Raw genomic sequence first — 24,738 nt, forward strand, 5'->3', positions numbered from 1 at the left:
TTTGTATTTTAAGCAAGACCATTGGATAGAAACAGGACAAGTAAAACTATAATTGGCCGAGACTCATGCCAATCATTGTTTTCACAGGAAATCCCACCCCAAGCGTTTTCATTTCCTTTTGTAGTTGAAGTTGTCTGTCAAAGTGGAAACCAACAGAAATATACCCGTGAGTTAAACAATTGTCAAATAAGTGTGAGGAAAATATCACAATTATTGTTGTAATCGTCTTGCGAATATATTTGCGCTCACTTTTACCTACGAAGTCATGAATTACTTCGCTAGCCACTGCAAAGACTACTATGGGCTGCTGCTAAACACAAGGAACGACTTGCCCACACGTCAAAGTACTGTTTAGAGATTCATTCTATTTTATATAATGTAATAAGCGTGCTGGTGAATTTCTGTTTTAATTTCAGTATTGTGCAGCTACAAGTCGCCTCCCGCTGTGGAGCTTGAGTCCATGGTCCGAAGAGACACTACCAGAGCATTTCACGTGACAGCGCTTCAGAATGGCAGACAACAGAAGTCCAACTTTGAATTTCAACATCGGGGTGCTCGGACATGTGGACAGCGGCAAGACGTCGCTGGCTCGGGCGTTGAGCAGCACCGCGTCCACGGCTGCCTTCGACAAGAACCCTCAGTCCCGCGAGAGAGGCATCACACTAGACCTCGGCTTCTCCTCTTTCACCGTGGACCTTCCCGAGCAGCTGCGGGAGAGCGGAGCCTATGACAACCTACAGTTCACCCTGGTTGACTGTCCGGGACATGCCTCTCTCATTCGGACCATCATTGGAGGTGAGTCGCCGAAATCTGTTGTCACAAGCACTAACGCACATTTAGTTCCATGGAATTGTATTATTTTATTCCCAACACTCTATTATTTTCATGCCATAGCGTTTCTTCTGGCTGCCCTGTGTGCAATACGTGTGTGTAGATGTTGATTTTTTTTTTTTTGGTCCAATCAGTTTTCAGCTTCATGTGTTGCCATGTCATTCCAGTCTGCTAGTACCTTCACGGTTGCTGTGTTGGCCAATATGTGTGACCACACTGAGAGTGACGAACTTTTAACATGCTGCAATCGAGTGTGGTTTTAAGTTGTTATTTCATCAATCACCGCTAGATGGCAGACATGTCTTAGTTGCTTATACGGCCCTATATTAACTCATTCAATCCAAAAGACATATGTATGTCTTTTCACAGTCCAGCAATTCAATCCCAGGAATTTATTTATATTTTTTTCACATTTTTTCAAACGTTAGCATAAAAGAGGGTATGGAAATGTCTGGTACTCAATGAGTTAAAAAGTAGGCAGCTTTGAAATGACATGCAGGACAAACAGTACCCCAGAATTAAAATTTGGAGTGAGTTTATTTCTGTGAAAAAAAATTACAAAATGAGTTCTTGCACTTAATGTTGGGTCCTTGTCCAGTGGGTTTGTGTCATCCTTGAATGGTAATTTGGGGATAATTTGTGTGTGTGGTTAAAGAATGGGTAATTTATGCCTTGAATCTCATTGTCCTGCTTATATTTCATAATTCCAGCAGGAGGCGCCAACAATGCAGGGGTCACATTCATGAGTTATTTGGGGGGCAGCATGGTGACCTAGTATTTGTCACAGCTGCCTCATAGTTCTGTGGTTTGGGTTTTAATTCTTAAATCTGGAATTTGCATGTTTCCGCCTGTGCTCGTATGACTTTTCTCTGAGTTAGTTCTTTAAAGATTCTAAAGTCTACATATATGAGTGAACGTGCTTGTGAATGTTTGTTTGTTCATATTTGCCCTGTGATTAGATGGCGACCAGTCCAGGGTGTAAAAACCAGCTGGGATAGACTCCACCCCGCATGCCAACTTTATGAGGACAATGACATCTAATACTTCAGTACAGTGAAATGATTTCTGACTATAGTTCACATTTTAACAAGTAATGTATTCCTTAATTCACATTACATTTGCTTACATTGTTAATTTAATAACATTTTAAAGCTCCTTACATACTGTACATGGAATAGTTTGTAGTTTTTAACTGGAGACAAGATTGTAGCAATACAGTTATTAGATAATACAAACGTATAATAAAATATACCAGTTGTGCTGATACAACAGCCCTGTGCCAGCACTCTAGTGATTAGTATGTCTGCCTTACAGTTCCGGAGTCTGACTCTCAATTTACAAACGTTCTAAAAACATGCAAGGTTCATTGAAGACTGAATTATCCATATGTGTGAGAGTGTGAATGGTTGTCTATACTGTACTGTATGTGCCCTGTGATTGGCTGGATGGTGTAGCCCGTATCTTGCCCAAAGTTGGGTGGATTAAGATCCAGCTCACACATGGACCTATTGAGGACAAATACTATAGAAAATGGATGATACTTGTAGTCTCACTTGTCATTGTATGTGAAAATGCTGTTAAAAACAGATCACTCATCATCTGTACACTTCATACAGTATAACTTCATCCCTGAGCCAGAAGAGGCACATGTTAGAGATTAGGGTTGGAAGGAGAAAGTAGAAATTGGGGTATCTATATTAAGCTCCCCCCTCCCTTGTCCCAAGTGGGGAAATCACAGGAAATAGATGGAGCCAAGTGGAAGCAGAGAAAAGGGTTGAGCACAGGAAAGCAAAGTCAGGAAAGGAAAGACAAGCAAGCGTGCGGCAAGCTCTAGTTTCAGCCCTCTAGCCCTTTACTCTTGTTCACCCCTCCCACTGATATTTGTCTCCTTGTCCTTTCCTGTTTGTTTTGCCGTCGTCAACTTCACCAGTCACATCACGCATTTATACAGAAACAAATAGACAAAAGCCTATCTTGTGTTTCCAGCTAATTTCAGAGCAACATAACATAGCTTTTGTATGTTTGCGCATCTCATAGGGGCGCAAATCATCGACCTGATGATGCTGGTGGTGGACGTGGTGAAAGGAGTGCAGACTCAAACAGCAGAGTGTCTGCTCATCGGAGAACTGACCTGCCCTCGCATGGTGGTTGTGCTCAACAAGACGGATCTTCTGCCGGCCAACAAGCGACAGAGCACAATCGAGAAAATGACCAAGAGACTTCACAAAACGCTGGAGAACACCAGGTGTGCAATCGGAGCACGTATAGCAGGAATTGGATGAAATACATGGCATAGTGATAGTACATGTCCTACCTGGCTAACTGTCATCAATCAAGAAATCATTTTACAACGTAGACATGTATATTTTCACCTAGTTTTAAAGACTGTCCAGTGATTGCAGTGGCAGCCAAGCCCGGGGGCCCTGAGGCTGCCGACAGAGAGGAACCACAGGGAGTGTCCGAGTTAATCGAGGTGAAAACGGGCACACTGATAGAACTGACTCGTCTTGGGCTCTCTTTTTAGCAAAAAGTCCAGAAATGAACACACCTTACTAATGACATATTAAAGCATTTTCTTTGTCTAGTCCCACTGAGCATTTATGCTATCAAGAGTACTTCATTCAATTAGCTGTTTTTCCTAAAATTGGTCAATTGTTTTATTTATTTATTTTAGATATATTTATCTAATTTAATTTACCCGTGACTAATGAGGATAAGTGGTACATAAAAACGGTGGATGGATCAATTTATTGTTTGTATTGTCCGCGTGTTTGTAGTTACTGCTAAGTACATTGAAAAAAAAAAAATCTGAATAATTCTAACTTTACTGAACATTTTCTTTAAAAAAGATTCATCTTAATTATAAATTGTATAATTTAAAATGAGACTGATTTTATATTTTATTACAATCACATTTTACCTCACTCCATGTGTTGGTCCACTTTTCTATCTATCTTAATATTTGAGTCTCAGTTTTGTGCAATACTACGAGGATAGTCATGTGTGTTTATATATTTATGATATCTTCTCTTCCATTTCAGCTATTAAAGAAACAGACTTACCTCCCACGGAGAGACCCCGGAGGCGACCTGCTGATGGCTGTGGACCACTGCTTTTCCATCCGTGGCCAGGGAACAGTCATGACTGGCACCATCCTGCAGGGGTCACTGGCCATCAACGACACTGTGGAAATCCCAGCACTGAAGGTACAGTACACTTTCTGAAATAGCGTTAGAGGAATGGGTGGAGTGGCTCACTTCAGTGGGACTACTGGGAGTTAATGGTTTACAGTTACTTAGGTTTGAAACAGTGCGCAATGAACTAGTTGACATCATATAAGAATACACCTTGATGTGGCACAAGAAGGCATGTTAAGTTACCATCATATTTAAAGTTTCCATGAGATTTTGCTATATTGTACTTGTGGTCTGGAAGTGTTTTTTATCCAATTTTTTTCCTTAAGACTTTAGCACTGTGTTAGTGGAAAAAAAATTGCACGTTCTGACTGATATAAATTCATCGCTGTCATAGGACTATCATAAACACATGACCCTTTGTATAGATGCCCAATCGTCGGAACCCAATTTCAAAGGTGAACCATGCAGTCTTGGCTGCAGTTCTCATTTTTACCTCATAGTGGCGGCAAATGTTTTCAATTAAAAGCAATTTGCAGGCAAACTGCTGTTGATTCTGTTCTGCTGCTCCTGTTGCTATTCAATGTGACCAAGGTGGCCAAACTATAGCAATGTATAGTAATGACTGATTAATTAATTGGCAGTTAGTCAGATTTCATATCATGTGTTTTGTTTCATGTGAGGGATTTGCTTCCATTTAAATGGGAACTGTAATGTCTACTTCACAGTTTCATCCAAAATAGATCAATTGCAGTGTTTGTTAACTCATTCACTGCCATTGACAAATTTACTTGCCTTTTCACAGTCCAGCCATTGAATCGCAGGAACTTATTTATATTTTTTTCAACCACATTTTTCAAACGTTAGGGTAAAAGAGAATATGCAGCATAGTGCCTTTTCTGCATTAGATTTTATTGTATATTATTATTATTATTTCATTATAATGTAATTTCCCTGATTCATCAAATAAACAATGATGTAAATCAGGGGTGGGAAGTGCTTTTCTGGTCAAGGGCCACGTTTGAGTTCTAAAACGGAGACATGGGCCAGGTCAATTGTAGATGAGGTAAACAAAAAAAAACAACAACAAAAAAACAAATGAAAAATAAATTGTGTGTATACTATAGTTAACTTTACTATTAATTAATGATACATTCATTCACATTTTTACTGTTATTTGTAATTCATTTAATTACAATTATTCAATAAAATAAATATTAAATGTGTAAAATTATTTTATTTACATTAATCAATTAATTATTTGATGAGATGAATGAGACAAACAAAATTAAAAAAAACAATTTTAACTAATTTTGGAAAAAATTTCTAAATTAGTGCGACAAATATTATAGAACATTTGATAATACAAATGTTCCGTAAGCTGGTATGAAGTATGGAGCAGGCCATACTTTGCCCAACCAAGTGGCTAAAGTATCATACTATAGTAGAGGGTACGTACTACAAGTAAAGTGTTATATTTTTATTAAAAAGATATATTTTATGCATCCATTTGTTATGATTATTACCTGTATTATTATTATTTCTTGTTGTTTTTACCATTACTGTTTTATATTTAGTTGTTTAAGGTTTGACGGTGTATGTACAGCACTTTGTTTCAGCAATGTTTTTTTTTTGTGTTTTTTTTTAAAGCACGCTAAAAAAAAGTTGAGATGACTACAACAAATTACACTGAAATGTCTCTTGGTGAGAATATATATATTTTTTAGTTTGCACTGAATTGTGTTTAGACTTAAGATGTGTTATTCTGTCACGTCTCCCATCAGGTGACTAAGAAGGTAAAGTCAATACAGATGTTTCGGAAGCCAGTGTCGGGGGCCATGCAGGGGGACCGCGTGGGAGTGTGCGTGACACAGTTTGACCCAAAGTTGCTGGAGCGGGGGCTGGTGTGCACCCCGGGCTCCCTGCGCACCGTCTTCGCCGCCGTTATCTCCGCCAGGAAGATCGGCTACTTCAAGGGCTCCCTCAGCACCCGGGCCAAGTTCCACATCACGGTGGGACACGAGACGGTCATGGCGAGGGTGACCTTCTTTGGACTGCGGCCAGACACGCCACATCCGCAGCCCTGCTCGCTGGAAACGGCCTTCGCCTTCGACAGGGAGTACGTCTACCAGGAAGACTACGTCACCGGCCAGGGAGAGTCCGGTTCAGGACCCGACCCAGAGCAGTGGGCCTTGTTGGAGTTTGAGCGGCCCGTCACGTGCCCCGTACTCTGCCTGGTGATTGGCTCCAAGCTGGACACGGACATCCACGCTAATGCGTGCCGCTTGGCCTTCCAAGGGCGCCTGCTGCACGGGTTTGAAGATAAAGGCTACGCTGAGACCGGTCTCCCTCGGCTCCTCATCTACAAGACCAAACACAAGGAAGGCCAAGTGGAGAGGGTGAGTGGTTGCTCTAAATCCTAAATCGTGGGGGATAGGAACCGAGCCCTGCCACATATCGCGAAAAAAAAAAAGGGATTTACGCCCCCCCCCCCCGAAATTGTTTTCTAGTAGCTTGTACAGTGAACCCACATTTATTGCACGGGATATGTTCCAGACCCGACCTGTAATAATTTGTGATATAGAGAAACCAAAATGTTCTACCACTCCCACATGCTTTAAAGACATTCAGACGTATTAAAACACACATTTTAAACATATTGCAAATGTGAAAAAAACGTAAATGTATAGAAGTTACTATAGATGTCGTAGTGTCTGTGTTTGATACATGCATGTGGCTTTAAGGGGCGGAGCCTTGTGGCATGGCGTGTGGGTGTCTGGGCCAGAACCGCGGACGACAGCAGCTTTGGGGCAGCGTACTTGTTGTTTCACTCTGCTCACGGGGTTCAATAAATGGCTGAATATATACTTTAAAATTAGGGCTAAAACAATTAATGAAAATCAAATCGACGTCTCATTGTAATAGTTTTACAAAACAAAATTATTGACTGGTAAATTATTAATGAACCATCTGGTCATCATCAAGTTTGAATCACAATTTCACAAGACAGGTAACTTTATTTTAAAGTATTGATGCTTGAAGTGCTCCGTGTCAGTGTTGGTTGGGACCTTTGAACATATTGGGACTTAGATTAAAGGGCTATCACTTATATAGCGCTTTTTTACCATTCAAGAAGTTGTCAATCGTTCTCATCATCTTATCATCCGCAGCTATTTCTACTCTATATTTGATGGGCATAGGTCACTCACCTATGCAACCTTTTTTTTTTTTTTTTTTCGGAAGGCGTACCGTTGAGAAATTAGGCTGCCTGGGCAAAAGATCTTAATATCATTTCAAGATTATCTCACAACATTACCCTTTAAAATACATGGTTTACTAATGGTTTGATTGAGGAAAAAAATGTGCTTCCACTTTCAACCCAGGCTAAACATAGCTACTCCTCGACATAAAAAGTCTCAGTTGAGATGAATCACTTCAATACATTTCTTTGACTCCAATTAATGTACTGCTTTCCTGCTTTCGACAGAGCTTTGGTGGCTTTGCTTCAGAAACCGCACAAAAACTGCAGATTGGTGCATTTTTTTTTTTTTTTTAGTGACTAGCAGGGGATCGGTTGAACTGCAAATATGCAGGTGAATTACTGTACTTTGCCTTTGCCTCTGTGCCCTCTCGCTCACCTTGCAGTCCTCCTGCTGCTCCTGGTGCTTTGAATGTTTCTCATTGCTGGTGGCACTGGAGCATGGCCCGCAGACAAAGCCCGTATTGTGCGTTCACAAACAGACACGTACACACAAACAAGCGTGCGTCGGCGGTCCCGCCGAGCGGCGTTTGAGACGTGTGGGTGCACATGCCTGCGACACATAGGTGCATGCGGGTGGCCGCCTGACGCCACTCGGCCCGTCTAGCTGTCAGAGACTGGCGCTGTTTGGACACACCTGAGTGGTACAGGAATACGCACCCCGTTTGGCGTTCACATCACTCTTATCCCACGGTCTCGCATTCATCGTACATTGCTACGCAAAGTGTTGCGTTTTAACGTCTTAACACGGTACCATTTGGGCAAAGTAAAACCGTAATAGGAAGAAGATACAAAAGTGAAACTTTGTAAAAGGGTGGCTAATGGGCAAGGAATTTTTTTTCACAGTTGGAGACAAGTCACTGTGAGTCACCATGGTTATGGCACCACCTCCGGGAACTAGCCTCCTGACTAATAAAATGGATGCATAAGCAAACACAATAATGACTTTTGACAATTTTATTTTCACTGTTGTTTAAGTTCAACTTTGGTGGATTCATACGCAATACTGTGACATGCTAATTATACATAGTCATAATGACATTGCTTAAACAAGTGGCTCCAGACAATTATATCAAACATTTTTATTTCAATGTAAAAAAAAAACATTAAGCACTGTTACATACTTCATGCATGTATTATTAATTAATTTCCACAGGTGACTTAAATTAACAAATTTGGCATGTTTTTTTCTTTAATACGGTATAGTTAATCCACCTGCATTATGACGATTTTTAACCACTAGTTTATTGTTATTGCTAAATGTATTATTGTTAATTTTCAAATTGACTGTTTTACAAAAAATTGCACATTATTGCTTCTTGATGATATCAAATTATGGTGTTACTGAACATAAAAAGAGTCAGCATTAAAGCACTTCATGATGCCTGGTCGTCACTGCACATAACAGGATGTTTTATCACTAAAAACAATGACCAGCACAACACATTTTACAAACATGGCAGATGTGCTTTTCACATCTGCGTTTTCAGTGCATTATTTCTTTTTAATGAAATTCTACCAAATATTCGTGACAAATGCTCATATCATTTGTGTGATTTATCACCTTTCATCTATCCATTTTTTAATAGTGCTTGGAACTCGAAAAAATAATCCCATATTAAATCACAATTGCAATATTGAGGGAAAAATATTGCAAATTCGATTGCCTTAATATCGTTCAGTCCTTCTATTTAGTCCAAATATAAATACCCTCCTTTTTCCTTATCCCCAGTTGTACTACAATACAAACAAATGATCAAATATTGAAATACTTACAGAAACTACCTGTATTGCAACAGTATTTTGTACATGGTTTGACCGCCATCTTGACACAACAACAGTAGAGAGAAACCGCACATGTAGTTAACTTCCAATTGCGTGTTCCCCCTCGTGTCGAGGTGAAATTCAGGTCGTGGGTCAAGTGTGCAGAGGAGTTTCCTTGTGTTTGCACCTCAAGGTGTTGACTGCTTCACTCCTCAACTCTCGAGTGAAACGATGCGTGCAGGAGGTCAGACTGGTCGTCATGTGGCCTTCGTTCGTTATCAGCCTTCGAGTTATAGTTCATAGTTTTTCGGGTTTTTTTTGGTTTTTTTTTCTTCCCTATCCAGGACACATTGCTGTCATTGTTGAGATACGACTATTCGTACGGTCTGTCGGACGCCTATAGCCACTGTATGTTTCTTTTTATCAGCGCATCAGTCACGCTTGAGGGTCAAACGTTCAAGAGTGAATGAGGGCAGGGCAGAAGAGAGGATGAGCTAGTGGTGGCGCTGGAGGAGGCACAGGCACAGAGACAGAGCGGTGCCCTCCTGTTATCAGATTAGCGATGGATGATAAGCAAGGAATACAAACAAATGGCATAAAATGTGCAGGAACGACGAACCAGAGACAGTCAGGCGGCAAGACGAGAAGAATGCGCCAGTGGGGGGGCCTTGATGAGGGCACATGACACGGGGTGGGCTGTCCTCGCCCTGCCGTCTTGGCTGACAGTTTCACCGCTGTCATAAGATTAGTTTGTGCATCAATCAAACACTTCCAAACACGTCCTGCGCTGCAGTTCGGCTAGTCACGTTTTTTTCCTATCTGTGTCGTGTGCAGGTGACGGACGACTACACCGTGATTGGCCGCAACCTGTTCAAGAAGGAAACAAACCTGCAGATCTTTGTGGGCCTGAAGGTCACGTTGTCAACGGGCGAAACCGGCGTCATCGAGGGCGGGTTTGGACAGAGCGGGAAGTTCAAAATTCGAGTACAAGGTAAGGACCTAACGTTTCCAAGTGGCTCCGTTAGTTCGCTTGGCAGGACGCAAGAGGTCTTCTTCTCCTTCAGTATACTGGGCCAAACACTTTTTCAGGTTTTTGGGGCTCGGCAGATTATTTTCAGGATGTGGTAAGAGTGCTCGGGCTGACATCTCCAGCCACATTCCCAGGATTCCTCCGGGGATTGCCATGTGTTCCGGGGGAAATCTGTTCTGTATTTATTTTACCTTCTGTTGCTCCAAACCCACTGCGCCACACCGGGAGGGGAGAGAAAACAAAAACATGTCAAAAAGAGAGTCTCACCTACATCCTCTTCACTCAGACACACACACAATCTTGGGAAAAGAAAGTGCCGGTGAATATGTTCCAATATAGTTACACTTGTACTTAGTTGCACGATTGCTATTTGAGTCTTATCATAATCATGATCCGAGAATGCAGATATCCGCCAAGGCTTACACCTTTTCCACTTGTGAGATGAATGAGTGAACAGTTACCATCATGGAGGGTCATTTCTTCTGCATTCGGGTAAACAAAATGTAATAAGCGTTATCTTCACCACAGCAAATTGCAACCTGATCTGATGAGATTTGATGAATCGAATGGGATTTTTCGTGTGAAATCGCATATGGCAGGCAAATACAGAATGTCAATTAGTTGCAGATTTAATTTATTATGCAACTTGCCACGCTGCATACGCCTTAGCGAGTTTTGTTGAAATCAATTACGACTACACAGAAAATGAGTACTTTATGACATCATAAATGGTAGATTCTCACCCCAAATTTAATGGGATTATTTTGGGAAAAATGCTGATCCATTGTTTGACCAGCCCTTTTTGACTCTGTTAAATGTGTTTCCACATTATTATATGACTGTGTAAGCACAATTCAGCAATACCATGTATTGTGTTTCCTCAAATAGTGACCATTACGCCTTTACTCTAATGGATGCCACGTCTCAGTTAGTGACTGGGTGCGTCATCCACTTGAACAAATAAACACCCCTTCTCAAATAGACAGTTCCCTTTTCCCACCAGGGGAAAAAAAGGGGGAGCAAGCAAGTGGAATTATTTCAGTTCCTACACTCTATTGTTCACATACAAAGATGTAATATGAACTTTTTTTCCACAATGTGAAATAGTTGTTTTGTTTAGTGTCCTAAATAACACATTTCATCCAAAAAACAAACAAAAACAAAAAAAACACTGCACACATAACATTCACTTTCGACACACTGGTAAAAATCCCTCGCTTTTTAGGGCGTGGTCTGCTCACCCTACCCCCTCTTCTGCAGGGTCAATGTCAACTTCGACCTGGGGGTGAACAATGTTGTATGTTGAGCCCCGAGTCTAAAAAAACAAGTGCAAACGGCAAAGCACTCATGCAAGCCACCATAACGAAAAGGCATTGATTGTATTTTCACTAATGGAATCAACACTTCACCACCAATCGGCAGAATTACTATTTGAAAAAAAAAAAACATTTTAAATTTCTTTTACTAAAATTATCTACTGATAATTTTTTTGTTATCATAATGTTATGAAAAAAAATGTATTATGCCCTGTTTAATAGTCAACCAACCGTCCACCCACCCCCCCAAAAAGTGTGTGAACCTGTCATAAGCTTTTCCTATTATCGTGCCACTAACGAGGAAGTGATCTTTTCAGTGGGAATGTTGCATAGCAAGATTATCATTCCTATGACATGAGAAAGACTTTTTTATTTCCTCTTTGTAACGTATATGATGAACTTGTGTTATCTGTACACCAAAACCACATTTTATAAGGCCTTTATGTGTACAAGTACATTTTTGGAACGTTATTTAAAAAAAATGTTACAGGTACTTTTTTTCTTTTTCACTCACGTTTGTTAAAGACTCAAAATCATGTTGGATTATCGTTTTTGTTCAGCAACGCCATTCAACCGTTAACTTCGTTGGCCGTCTGAAACAGCAACGTATATGAATTGACATAATTATAGTTACTACCCATTGTGTGACTGAGGCACAGCTAGAAGCGTTGGGCAAAATATGCCCAGCCCCACAATGCGTTTAATTTGCAGAGAGGGAGGACAATGCTGTACGTGTTTGCATGCAAACACAAGTTCATTCAAGTTTGTGCACGCTGGTATAGCCACAACTAGCACAGATATCTCACAGCATAACAACCATTACATCGGCATAACGATAACAACAAGAATGCTGGCGCCATTATGCACGAGGCCAGACAGACAGCATGTTAAGCAATGAAACTAGAACATTGCTTACGTTCCGTGTCCAAAACCGCGGGCGAAATTAGCAGCCAGTTTGAATAGAGGGCACAAATAGAAGCACAAGAGGGGCAGAAATGTGACTCAGCGTAAGAAGCGTGACACAGTCGCTCATAGTTCTCAGGAAATTAAGGTCAAGGCAAACCGACGGGGAGGCGCAGCGTTGGGGTGAACGTCAGGATGCTCCAGCCGTGTCCTTGAGGAACAGAGGCCTGCCTTTCTGCACATTTTCAACTGTTAAATCCGAAGACTGAAGGCTGCAGGGCGTGAGGAAGGCGAGTGCACATGCTTCTGAGACTGGTGATCAACGTCACCAAAATACACATTGGACAAGGAAGACAGAGATTCAAGACTTGTATGAAAGCTTAATGTTTGTTTTGTGGTTCTAGTCATTACAAAAGATTGATTTATTTTTTTGTCCAGTCAGATCCAAGCCTCTCTGTGCTGCCATGCCAATGTAATCCAAGGCCTTCAGAATCAGTAGTGCTGGCCTTTTCTCTGATTGGTTGGTCAGAGCAAGCCAAGTTCAACTAGCAAAACACATCTGTAGCCATCTGCACACATGAATACGTTTAATAATAGGCATCTCTGGTGATACTTTACACACATTTTATGGGATTTTGCGGGTCATATTAGTACGGTAAATTGATTTTGAACTACTCCAGATGATGCATGTGCATGCTTTTATGTAGCGTTTTTATGTAGTATTGATTGTCTCCAGAGGTGGGCATTCTGTCAGACGGATGCCCCTTTTTGTTGACGGATGACGGGGCACTTTTTAAAAATGGAGGACTATGCACTGATGGAAGAGGATTTTCGTCCATCAAAGTAATCATCACGAACCGCATCCATCGGTAACGGTCTGACAGTGACGGTCCGTCACTGACGCACGCCTATTTTGATGACGGTTTTTTTGGGGGGGGGGGGGGCAGACTGACCAACCGACAATTACAGTTCAGTTCAACACAAAAAACGAGCTGACTGAGGAATGACGTATGGGTACCCCGGCCGCTGAGTGACGACGAATGCCAGACCAACCAAATTTAGTAAAATGCCCACCTCTGATGGTTTCTATAATTGCGACATGATAGCAGTGGTCTTAAGAGGTGGCTCAGGTGTGCCTAATAAAATGTCCACAGAATACAGAATTTTGAGATCCTCATAAGGCATGAAGGTCAATGGGTTTAAAAAAAAAAAAAAATAGATACTTAAAAAAAAAATATATGTCTGCGGATCTTCTCTTTAGAGGGTCTCTGCCCAGAAACCAAGCAGTTGCTGTCGTCGACCACTTCCAAGAAAAAGGGAAAGGGGGGCGGCAAAGACGGAGGCACCGCAAATGAAGACGAGCCCAAAGCGGACGCTCAGCATGTTAGCATTCACTTAGATTTCAAGCGCTATGTCTTTGACCCCCACAAGAAGATGGTTCAGTTGTGACCTCCAACTGCTATTTGAACGTTCAACAAGACTCTTTGTCCTTTGAGCAAGACTGCACCGACTTAATTTTATGGGGGTGGAAAATGCTTCAATTAAATGATGTAAAATGATATAGCTGCAACTGCTGGGAAAAGTTTAATCTGACCGTACGGAGATGGACTCGATTCACTTTTCTGACAATAATGCATTTGTACAATAACGCAAAACTGATTTGCAAATACGATTTTTTTTCTGTACATATCTGGTAATGGTCGGTTTTCAAACCAGCAGAGTATGAAAAACAAAATTGGTGTTATAAAGCAATCATGTTCTTATCTGTCTCTTGCTCTGTCACTGGGGTCAATGATTAATCATGCCGTAATTTTCTTTTTGACATTTCTTGTAATGACAACAGTGGAAGGGTTTTGAACTGCAATTATATCAGTTATATATTATATGGAAAAGTCACACAAATAAACTAAACCCTATCAGAGACTCCATTTGCCATTCATTATTTTTACATCTTTAGTTGTGATGTGCTTTATTAATCATTTTGCATTATCAATGCAATTGCAGGGCTCCAAAAGAGGGTGAATTAATTAGCAGGGGGTGGGGAATGCCATTACAAAAGGTATTTGTGCTGCATTTGTGCAAAAGCACCAAGGGCACATTAGAACCCATAATCATCTAAATAGATTGTTGTAATATCACACTGACTCATATGTACTGCAGAGCTTGAGCACATATAAACACCAAACAATTTGAGTGAACAATACTCTAACATTTACTACTCTAAATTTCATGACTGTCCAAGCAAATTAGAATGTGCATTTTTTTTTTTAAATTTCTTTAAAAAAATTAAAAAAAAATTCTCACAGGAAAAAAATGATTTATTGTTGAAAACTCAAAAAAATCAAACGATTTATGGACAATCGTGAAAAAAAATTGTGACTCACACTCACACACCAAGCAGTTGAGCACTGCACATCTTACTGAAGCGCTGCAATGGAAAAATGACAACCCGTATTTGCTTTAAAAGCACCGCATACAGTATACTGTACTTTATTATTATTATTATTATTTTTATTGAACCACAAAAACATGGTGCCATTGTCAAGGAAGAAGTGCATTTACACTGAGAGATAACTGCCATGAATAAATGAGAGTGTATTTTGAGATTCCGTTGGCGATGATCGGCAACTGAGACTCTCCACACTTTGCTTTCTAGCCTCAGGTATCTGAAATTGTAAATATAGTTAAGTATTATTGTAAAACACAATACTGAATATACTCTACACCATCCGGCTGAGTCTACGCTTAGTACTCGAAATTGCTTCTGTATTTATTTATGTTTTGGGGGCTTGGGGGGGGCGCTCATGCATCACTCGGTGCGCCGACGGGCCTACGACGCTCGAAATATTCTAAACCTTTATTATTTGAAATGTGCAGTGCATCATCGCAAACAACCACAAAAATAAATGTGCCGTTAAACTAATACCTGTCAATACTTACATGAGTATTGAGGTTTGTTTTTTGTCCTGCCGTTGCTTGTTACTGTTACTTTTCATTGTAGGTGGTCTACCCTAATAAATAGCTTCTACTGCTTTTTAATAGGGAATTGTAATAAAATGTCTTGAGTAATGGACACATACATCAGCCTGGCTGAAAACACTTAAAGATGACATGTATAATACATTGGCTGTGAGCTTGAAGGGGAGGGGCAATGGCCGCTGTGAACAGTGCTTCTATCTTAGCAGGAATCTGAGGAAATTGGAGAGAACGGGAGGAGCGGGAGCAAGAGGGGACACTGGAAGGTTTGTTCCCCTGAGTGACAGTCCTTTTAGTCTTATCTCCTTGCGTTCCTCTTATAGAAAAGGAGGCAGAGAGGGGGAAAAATATTCGTTTTACTCCTGTGTCTCTCCAATTTCGCTTTCTAGCAGCAGTCATTCGCCATCCATTCTCCTTTTTCTTTCCATGATACGTTCCGCCACTAATTAATCCCTCATTGCACACCTTTAGTAGTATTCAGCGTCGTCAATTCAGCATAATGTGAATTCAATTTTGTCAGTTTATTAGATGTATCATCTGTTGTTGTTTTGATGTGAAAACAGAAAAGGTCACCAAAATACAAAAAAAAAAGATCTTTATGTATAATGCAGTGCAGTCTTTATTACGTTAAAGTGCAAGTCCAATAAACATTTTTATTCATCTTAAACAAACACCTCATTTCATAAGCAGTGTTCGTTGTCCTTGTTAAGGCAGAAATAATTGTTGATACAGATTTTGTATTATGTAGGGTGAAAACAAAAAACACACCTCGATTTGGATTTGGAAATTTGAAAATGGATTTCTGAAGAAGAAAGAGCCAATGAGTATAATTGTTTTAAACAAAACAAACTAGTTATTTCTCAAGTTGCATTTGGTTCTATAAAAAAATGTAAGAAATGATATGTATTAAAAGTTGGGGCCCGTTTTTTTTTTCTTCTTTTGTGTGTCACCCTGTATATCATTATGAAAAACTGTTCTGACATTTTCATCCTATCATGAATCATATTACTTAAACAATCATAACACCCCTAATTGATCGATAAATACCGTACATAAACCAAAAGCTATTTGACGTTTTGAACCACATAATTGAAAAATAAATAAATAAATAAACCTTAATATGCTCTATTTGTCAGTACGTCTTAGGAAACGATTATTATGTGGATCCTCCTTGTCTTGATAAAGAACATCCTCTTTTCTCATTAAAGCGGACACGGGAGCGGAAGCTTGCTCCAGCCAATCCCCTCCAATCTTAAAATGCATGCTAATCCTGTTGTGTTTGTATGTGAGGGAAGCCTTCCGAGCTTCGGTGAGGGCGCTTGTGTAATCTGCTTTAAAGACAGATGAGACTTATGCAGGGGGGCTGACACACAGGGAGGTTGTGGGACTGTTGAACAGAGTGTGTTCTCACCTGTACGCACACAAGAGACGGACCCATGATGTCATGTATTGTTTGGCTGGATCAACAATGCAGGTCGAATGACCATTTCCAGTTTTGGCCCCATATTTGAATGTGGATTCAAGTATCTGTTATCTCTTTACTACACAAGCAATAAATGCACAATGTCAGCATCAGACAGTAACATCACAAGAGTAAACAATAATAAATAGTACAATTAATAGACGTTGCACAGCATTTCGAATATAGATCACTTTCTTTAAGGAGTCAATTCCTCCTTTTAATTGAATTTTTTCATGCACTGCGCTGTCCAGAAAAGCAGATTCTGGAACAGAGCAATACACGTACGATAATCATAAGTGAGATCAACATTGCTGGGAAATTCATGGTAACTTCAAATTTCGAGTGACTGCGTGCACATTTGAACACAACACAGTTCATGATATTGTTATCAATAAACTATTATCATTTTCTACAGTTACAGTACAGTAATGGTAAGTTTAACTTTTTAATGATATGATTATCCGTATTCTATTCAATATACTGCCAACATGCTAAATATGTGTATGAAGGATAATTAAAAACACTTCACTACGCTTGTTTTAGTTGGATGCGGTCCTGTCTCATACAAACAACAGCATCATTATAATAAGGACCAGGGGCGGGGCAAGGGGGTTGCGACAAGGCTTGCGAAAGTGGTAGAAAATGTATAGATTACTTTTTCACTTTGTTACCGGGCCGCTGAATTTCACTTTGATGATTTTATTTAAAAACAGTTTTAACTTTTTTAGCTCTGAATATGACATCTGAAAGTATTTTTGTGCACATTTTTGGATCCATTTTTGGTGCAATTTTTTGCACATTTTTTCATTTAATGATTTTTGCTTTTGTGATTTCATTTTCGTTCTTATAATTTTATGTATCTTTACACCTCTTTGAATTGCCTTGTGCACCAATTGTCCTCCGCGAATAAACTTTCTTGCCAGATAATTACATTTATCAAAAAAAAGGTTGCTCAAAAACTTGTAATCTCACATTACATGGGTGGGCAGGCTGACTCAACTTTTTGTATACAGGCAATACAAGCAAGTAAATGTCCCTTTGATAAACTAAGTCTCAAATGTCAAACATCCACGCTAAATCTATATGTAAATATTATCTAGATATAAATCATTTCCTCCCTTAAAGATATAATTGTTTTCATGATAAAATCTTATTCAATGGGAATGAACCACTGCTACTGATACAAGTTTAACAAATAAGCTTGAAAGTGGATTAGTGAAGAAAAAGAAATCACTTTCCCGTATGTTTTATGCTGTCTATGCTAATTTTCACGTCTTCGGTTAAAAATATATCTTTTTATCCCAATTTTATAAATAGCTTTATTGATATTATCCTCATGATGTCTTCTATTCCCGAAATCCATCCTGAGTCGCACCGTTCCCTCGCCACCGTTTCCCATTCAGCACCACTTTTACAGCTCCCCTTAGTGATAACGCCCAGACGTGATGATTTTCCATCCGTGCGCCTGTAACCGGGTAACCTCCAGGTCGCCACAGTAGCTGCGGGTCAACCTCTGAGCGGCCCAATGTTTACAGATGGGGAACGAGCGTCGATGTGCACAGATAACAGGCCTGCTTCTCCCGAGACAAAGCAGCACGGAGGAGGGGGTAATTGACAAGGCTGAGGAGGAGGGCGATAGAACCAGTTTCAAATGTGTCTCAAGGCAGACGAGATTGAAAAGACTAATTAGCCGCCATTTGACTGATAAATGGATGCAACATTAATTAGCAATTTAACCACTGGGGATCCTCCTAACGCGCTCTCCTTGCATTAATATCTTGCCCCAAATTACTTGTTTTAAGGTTTATTTGACGCTCCAAAACAGTAAAACTTTATTCACATGAATCTGGGGTTTAAGTACGGCGTCGAAAATCAGTGCGGGAATGGAATTGCCGATGCACTTATACGATGTTTACCAACAATCATGATATGAAGTCATCTTAGAATAGAGAGGATTGAAAATTTGATGAGTCCAATGATCACGTTTTATCGGTAGCAATACAATCATAATCATGTTGTACGTTTAATAGAATATACTGTATATCAAACAAGCTTCAGAATGAGCGTAATGTACAGTTTAGTCGCAAAATTGTCCACAGATTTTGAGATGACTGCAAATAAGTCTAGGTTAAGCAAAAAAAAAAGGAACTCTTATCATTTACTCAAAACATTACATTGATTTTCCATAGTTGTTAGCACTTGGTTTATTAAAACAAAGTAACAGCAATCAGTTTTTATCTATAGACCAGGGATGGGAACTCCCATTCTGGTGGAAGCCACAATTTTTCACCAGTGCTACTGGTGGGCCACACATTATTTTGAATATGGACAAAACGCCAGCATACATGCAAAATACATGCTCGTAATATAGTTCATTTTTTTTGTGGTACTTTTTTCACTGCAAGTATAAAAGATCCACTATCCTAATCCAACAATAATCGGTTTGAAGCAAACAACAAAATAACCACATATACAGTATTTTTTTTCCAGTGCAAAGGGCTCACTTCCATAAAAATGACCATTCAAGGACGGCATAAAACTTCTGAACAAGAAACCAACATTAAAGGAATAGTTTATTCATTTTTCCATTTTCAGCTGTAAAAAGTTCATATTTTGTCTATTTCATGTACAATTGACACCTTCAAAAATGCATTTTGCCACTTGTCGACTGAAAATTATATTACATGTACTCAGGGCTCAGGTAAAATGAAAATGGAAACATTTGCAAAGTATCCCTTTAAGTGCAAGAACTCATTTTGTAAAAAATTGTCACACCTTTTTTATGCGCAATGCACACGTCTGCCATCTCGTGGTGATATTACAACTAAAAACTACAGTTGACACCTGCATATTCGGCACCTGCGGATTTGCATATTTTCAGATTTTTGTATTCTTTTTTTTTTTTTTTTTTAGGATCCCCCCATTTACCCCCGTTTTTCTTGTGGAAAACATATCCTAAAGATTATCAGCGTTTGTTGAAGAATATTTTTGGTTTGTAAAAAAAAAGAAGAAAAACATTTCCAAAACATTCCTAAAAAATGTTTTATTTTTTATTTTTGAATTTTTGGGATAAATAATCAAGGCCGTTGGGCCATAATTGCCTATCCCTGATCTAGAGAATAGGACCTTTTTTTTTTTTTTCAAACAAAGTAAACAGAGTAGGGAAGTAACACATAACAATATTTATTCTGTCTATTATCATTATATATTTATTTATATTTATTTATTCAGAAACAAAGTGTTTCAATAAAGTACCATAAAAGATTACTATATGATATTGAAACGATACTAGGGGTGCCTAATGTACTGGGATTAAAAAAGTACTGCAATACCTCTCCGTCAAAACAGTACAATCGTACATATTTTTGGTGCCGGTATTTTTAAGAGTGGCTGTGTGCAGTTAATCAGATAGCGATCATGTCTCCATTCTGTTTATTTTTCACTCCCAGTTGAAGTTTACTGTAACTAAGAGCCGTAAAATAAAGACAATTAACCAGCAAAAGTCTGCTGGTTTGATGCAAAATTGGCATTGATTCAACAGTAACTACAAACCTGCGTGTTGTTTTTAACATTTTATTTTATCGAGAGGGAATATACATCATTTTTAATTTTCAATATCCTGCATTGCTAAATATTATTTTGACTGAATAAAAACACCCAAAATTTGAAATAGCTATCTATGATTCCACTGCTTTTACTGATGTTTCAGGTTTCTGCCATGGTATCGAGGTACTTTCTGCAGGTATCGGGGTTCGAATTTTGGCTTTGTCGCAACCCTTTACGATAAAATATTTCGATTGTGATCTCCAGCTGATGAATCGATGACAAACGCTGCATGTAGCTTTGAGACCAAAGAACACTCACGCATGTGATAGAATCACATTCTCGCCTTCCAACGTAATTAGCTGTGATTAAAAATGGCGGTCGTTTAATTAATAGCGCCGCCGCCTCTTTCAGTCCACCTTTCCCATTTCCGGCACTTGTTATCTCCCACCTGCTCAGCTGCGCAAATCTTTTGTGAATTGTCATTGGGAATAAATGCACTATATGGTGTCGGTTCAACTTGGTTTATTGCAGAATGTTACTAGTGAAGAATGCTTTGAGCATTTATGCATGCACTTATCTCCCAGCGACTTATGTCCTTTGCAAATCAAACTGGGGCTAATTAGCTGATCTGTTGTTAAATCTGCAAGGGGAAACCAGAATGCCAGAGTGAAAGAAAAGCCCGTAAAGATTGCCATTGTTCCGCCGTCACCGCTCGAATTGTCTGCGTGTCTGCGCCTGTCTCAGCCTAAGCAGCAAGACAACAAAACAGCCATGCAAACGAGCGCTGCCAGTTCAATAAAGCGGCATATTGATAAAGCGTTGCCATATCTCCGAGTCATTCACACGCGTTCGCCACACGGCGATCACGCCAAAGCTGAAGGGGCCAGTATTGTATTTGTCATCCTATTCGTCACTTTAGGACAGCGGCGGCGGCCATTGACAGGCACAATAACAGACGATCATTACAGCTGAGCTCAGCAGCGCGGGTCAGAGTTCACCCGCGACGTCACCTCCAAAAATACGAGCCGGGGTCTGCTGTTGTCGATATCATCTTATCATTGTCTTTCTCTTAGATGAGAGCAGCAAGGGTCCGGTGTTTGCTACTGACCTGGACACAGATTGACTTGGAAAATATGTTTTGCTAGATAAAGACATTGAATAATAGTACCTTGAGGAAACATTTTTTCAGAACATTTCTTTATCTTTTTAGGTATTTATTTTTATGCAGACTACTCACAATAATTCAGGGATTTTCTGTTTTTACCTAAAATATACTATAACCTCTACGGGTGTACTTAATGTGACCTTCTCTTAACTTTTGAGGGTAGAGTACAGGGCCGGAGCGGGACTCATTTTCAGCCCTGGAGCTTCAGGGATCGGACCGGGCCACTTTAGTTCACGTTTTAACGAAGATACCCAATTTTACACTTAGGGTATCATTCCCTTCAATGAAATTCATATTGCATTTGATCAAAAATCAAATTTACAATTGAATGTCCTGACAAGTATGAGATCAGAAATTGCTAAAATGGGCAAAAGGACAAACATGGGCTAAGACATTTTACACTTCACAAGTCACATTTACCAAACACTGTTCGGCAAGCAAGGTTAAGGCATCTTACACTACACTTCCCGTTAGTGCTGTTATTTTGAAACCGATTCACACCACTTCTGATGCACTACTTAGCCGACTGACGCTAACTTTAGGACGGCAACGGTAATGGTAGGATTACACAAATAACACTTGTGACGGTGTTAAGGCTTCTTTATACTCCCGCGTCGGCACGGGCGACAACTGCCGCATTGCATTGTCGAAAGGTCTGCAACCCACACGTCAGAAATTGTTGCTGTGCGACGCCACGCGCATTCTCTCTCGCGATTGGCCCGTTGTGTCACATGTTGCGATGAAGTATATTTCTCCCCGGCTCGCCGGTTCTTTGAGGGCAATTTATTTGTCACCACGGAGGAGAGGATCCACCACGCAGCTTGTTCCTGCTGCTTAGCAAACTAGTTTGGCAGTGGCATGGATGTTCTGTCACGTATGTGTGTGTAAAGAGGCCTACACACGCACGTACCACCTTCGCCGCCACTTTCCTGATTGATTTCGCAATACAATTAAATGCATCGTCTAGTCACCTAGATCCCTTTGTTGCAGCAGGCACGATATCCATTGTTGCTGCTGTCGTTTTGATCGTCGGGAAAAACGCCGACCGGAATTGGCCATAGGAGGAAGAGGAAATTCCGCCCTGCGGTGTCGTCAGTATCAGCCGAACGACACTCCACGACTTGGAGTGAAACTGCAACACATTTTCAAAACAACGCGTGTTCGATTTAAGCTTGAGCGATTTGCAGAAAATCAAAAACGGTACCAGAAAAGTATGTCTTCGGTTCGAGCGGGCTGATCAGGAGACATGTTGACATTTTGAGAATGCTACTTTAGCATGGCTAACAAACACCAAAACTGCTAAACATGTCTTTAGTGCTGCCTATCTCAAGCATGCCAAAAACCAGAGAAAAACACTGCTAAATTCAAGTCATACCTCATAGCTGGGAAAGGCCAATGACACGGAGCCTCGTGGTTGTCCAAAGCTAGCTGCAGCTTCACTGTCAACGCTCATGGGACTGCTGAAAATAATATCGCAGTAGAGGAGAGGTCAGAGCCTCTCTTAATGTAGGGTGCCTGGGGGATGTGGTGCCATACAAATACAATTGACTTGACACCAGAAACCACTAAACTAAATGCATATCGATGCAAAATGGTTACAACCATTGACCCTGACTAGAAACAAGGTGCTTGTCTTGTGATTTAAGTCGAGACATTTGTTTCAGCATCACGAGAACCTTTAAAGGTAGATTTTTGGGGGTAACGTTTGTTCCGCATTTGGCTAGCTAGCTTTCTGTTGGTCCGCTATTTGTCACCGGCAAGACTAGTCTCCGTTGACATTAGTGTTGTGATAAATACATAAAACACCAAGATTTGAATGAAAACTTTCTTGACAACACAACTAGTTAATCTTCTTATACATTGCAGTCATTTCAAATGTACACAGAAGAAGGTGTAAGGTTTTTAATGCAGTATGCTGGTGCTATTTCGAAAAAAAAATTGTGATGAAAATAATGGAGATGAAAAGAAACTGTTCAGCGTCTTAAACTGACATGATTCTAAAACAGTTAAATGTACAAGGGCCATTCAACTAAATTGGTGCCATTGCTTGTCGTCTCTCAGAAAATGATTAGTTCTGTCTTTTTTCTAAAATTGATAATGCGCATATTGAACGACTCAAAATTGCTGGCGGCTCATTTCAGGCAAATCATTTTTTTTAATGTCATTGTTTTGTATACTGAAAGGCCTTTAGTTGACAAACAGGATTGAAAGTAATATGAAGAAGTTCTTAGCACAGAATGAGCAAATACGTGAAATGAACATGCTTTCATGTTAATAGCATGTTGACACTGAGTGATAAAAATAAAACAACAGTATTTAAAAAGTAAATCAAATATAAAGATAATTTTGGTAATGGCACTTGGCTAAGATTTGAAGCCTCCACTCAGTTGTGTTTAAAATCATCGGAATATTATCGAATATTCACATTTTTCAGAGGGGCTAATCTTTTTAGGTAACGCGGGTCCAAGGTGAAACATTCTTCAACAACCAAGAAGAGTAAAGTTGTCTTGATTCAACTTTTTGCAGGGAGTATTACAGCATATAATGCTTCTTTGTGACCTCAGGTCCATTGTTTTTCGCGTCGGAACATTTCATGGTTGTTAAGTGAAAATGCTTTAAGGATCTTTGCGTTTCCTCACTGAGTATTACACTTGTGTAAAATTTCAAACCCACAATACCCTGCAAGTCAAAGCAAACACAAGGATATCAGATTAAGAGGTATTTATTGTACCCTGAGGGTTCTGTAATGTTCAGTAATGGCCCAATGTATACAGAACGAATCCTGGACTGACAGCCAGGGACAGTGGAGTTCTGATGGCTTTGGGCCGGGGCTAATGGGGTCCCCGTGGTGACTCCGGTTGTATGCGCGAGCCGTCTGAAAGCGCAACACTGGCAGGCTGACCCAAACACTGCCTTGATGAGGCTTTTAGAAGAGCACAGTGACTGACGGAGGTTTAGAAGAGATGTGACACTGCAGCCTGTGGTGCTGCTGTTTATGTATGTCTGCAAGCCCTCCCAAATCTATGTTTATGATAACAGTGGCCCGCTGCCCATCTGATAGCGGCGCCGTGCTTGGTAAGGGACAAGTCCTGCGAGAGGGCAACACAGACACGGAAGGACACACTGGAGAGAGACACAAAAAGGAATGTAACGCGAGAGCCACGTGTCTTAAATACTAAAGCAAACGCTCTTGTTCATCAGTCTCTAAACTCTACTCCTTGTCTAGCACTTTGTTTGAGCTCAAAGTAGAACGCCTCTCACAGTAATCCCCCCCTTCCCATGCCTTTAATGTGATTTCTCCCCCTTTTTTTTGTGGCCCTTTGGTTGTCTTCCTTCCTAATTAGCTCATATC

The 24,738-nt window shown here is 40.2% G+C and overlaps 1 protein-coding gene across 6 annotated transcripts in view; it reads left to right on the top strand.

Annotated features, from left to right (window-relative positions):
* The first annotated feature begins 15 nt into the window (after positions 1-15).
* The window catches only part of eefsec (eukaryotic elongation factor, selenocysteine-tRNA-specific), an 85,839-nt gene continuing 61,116 nt past the window's right edge, over positions 16-24,738 (top strand). For 4 of the 6 annotated variants that reach the window (XR_015088076.1, XR_015088078.1, XR_015088077.1 and 1 more), the window contains exons 1-7: positions 16-166; positions 417-795; positions 2,869-3,076; positions 3,208-3,304; positions 3,873-4,037; positions 5,750-6,364; positions 9,823-9,979. Coding sequence is in view for 2 of the 6 variants with exons in the window: in XM_086040070.1 (XP_085896196.1) it covers positions 510-795; positions 2,869-3,076; positions 3,208-3,304; positions 3,873-4,037; positions 5,750-6,364; positions 9,823-9,979; positions 13,499-13,686 (1,716 nt within the window). In the remaining 4 variants the exon portion in view is untranslated. Of the gene's footprint in view, positions 167-204; positions 345-416; positions 796-2,868; positions 3,077-3,207; positions 3,305-3,872; positions 4,038-5,749; positions 6,365-9,822; positions 9,980-13,498; positions 14,161-24,738 lie in introns of those variants that run through there. The other 2 variants (XM_086040070.1, XM_086040071.1) reach the window with 2 other exon arrangements.

This window comes from Filicampus tigris, chromosome 9 (assembly GCF_054856515.1).
Source record: "Filicampus tigris isolate MCC_2025a chromosome 9, RoL_Ftig_1.0, whole genome shotgun sequence".
Taxonomy (NCBI): Eukaryota; Metazoa; Chordata; class Actinopteri; order Syngnathiformes; family Syngnathidae; genus Filicampus; species Filicampus tigris.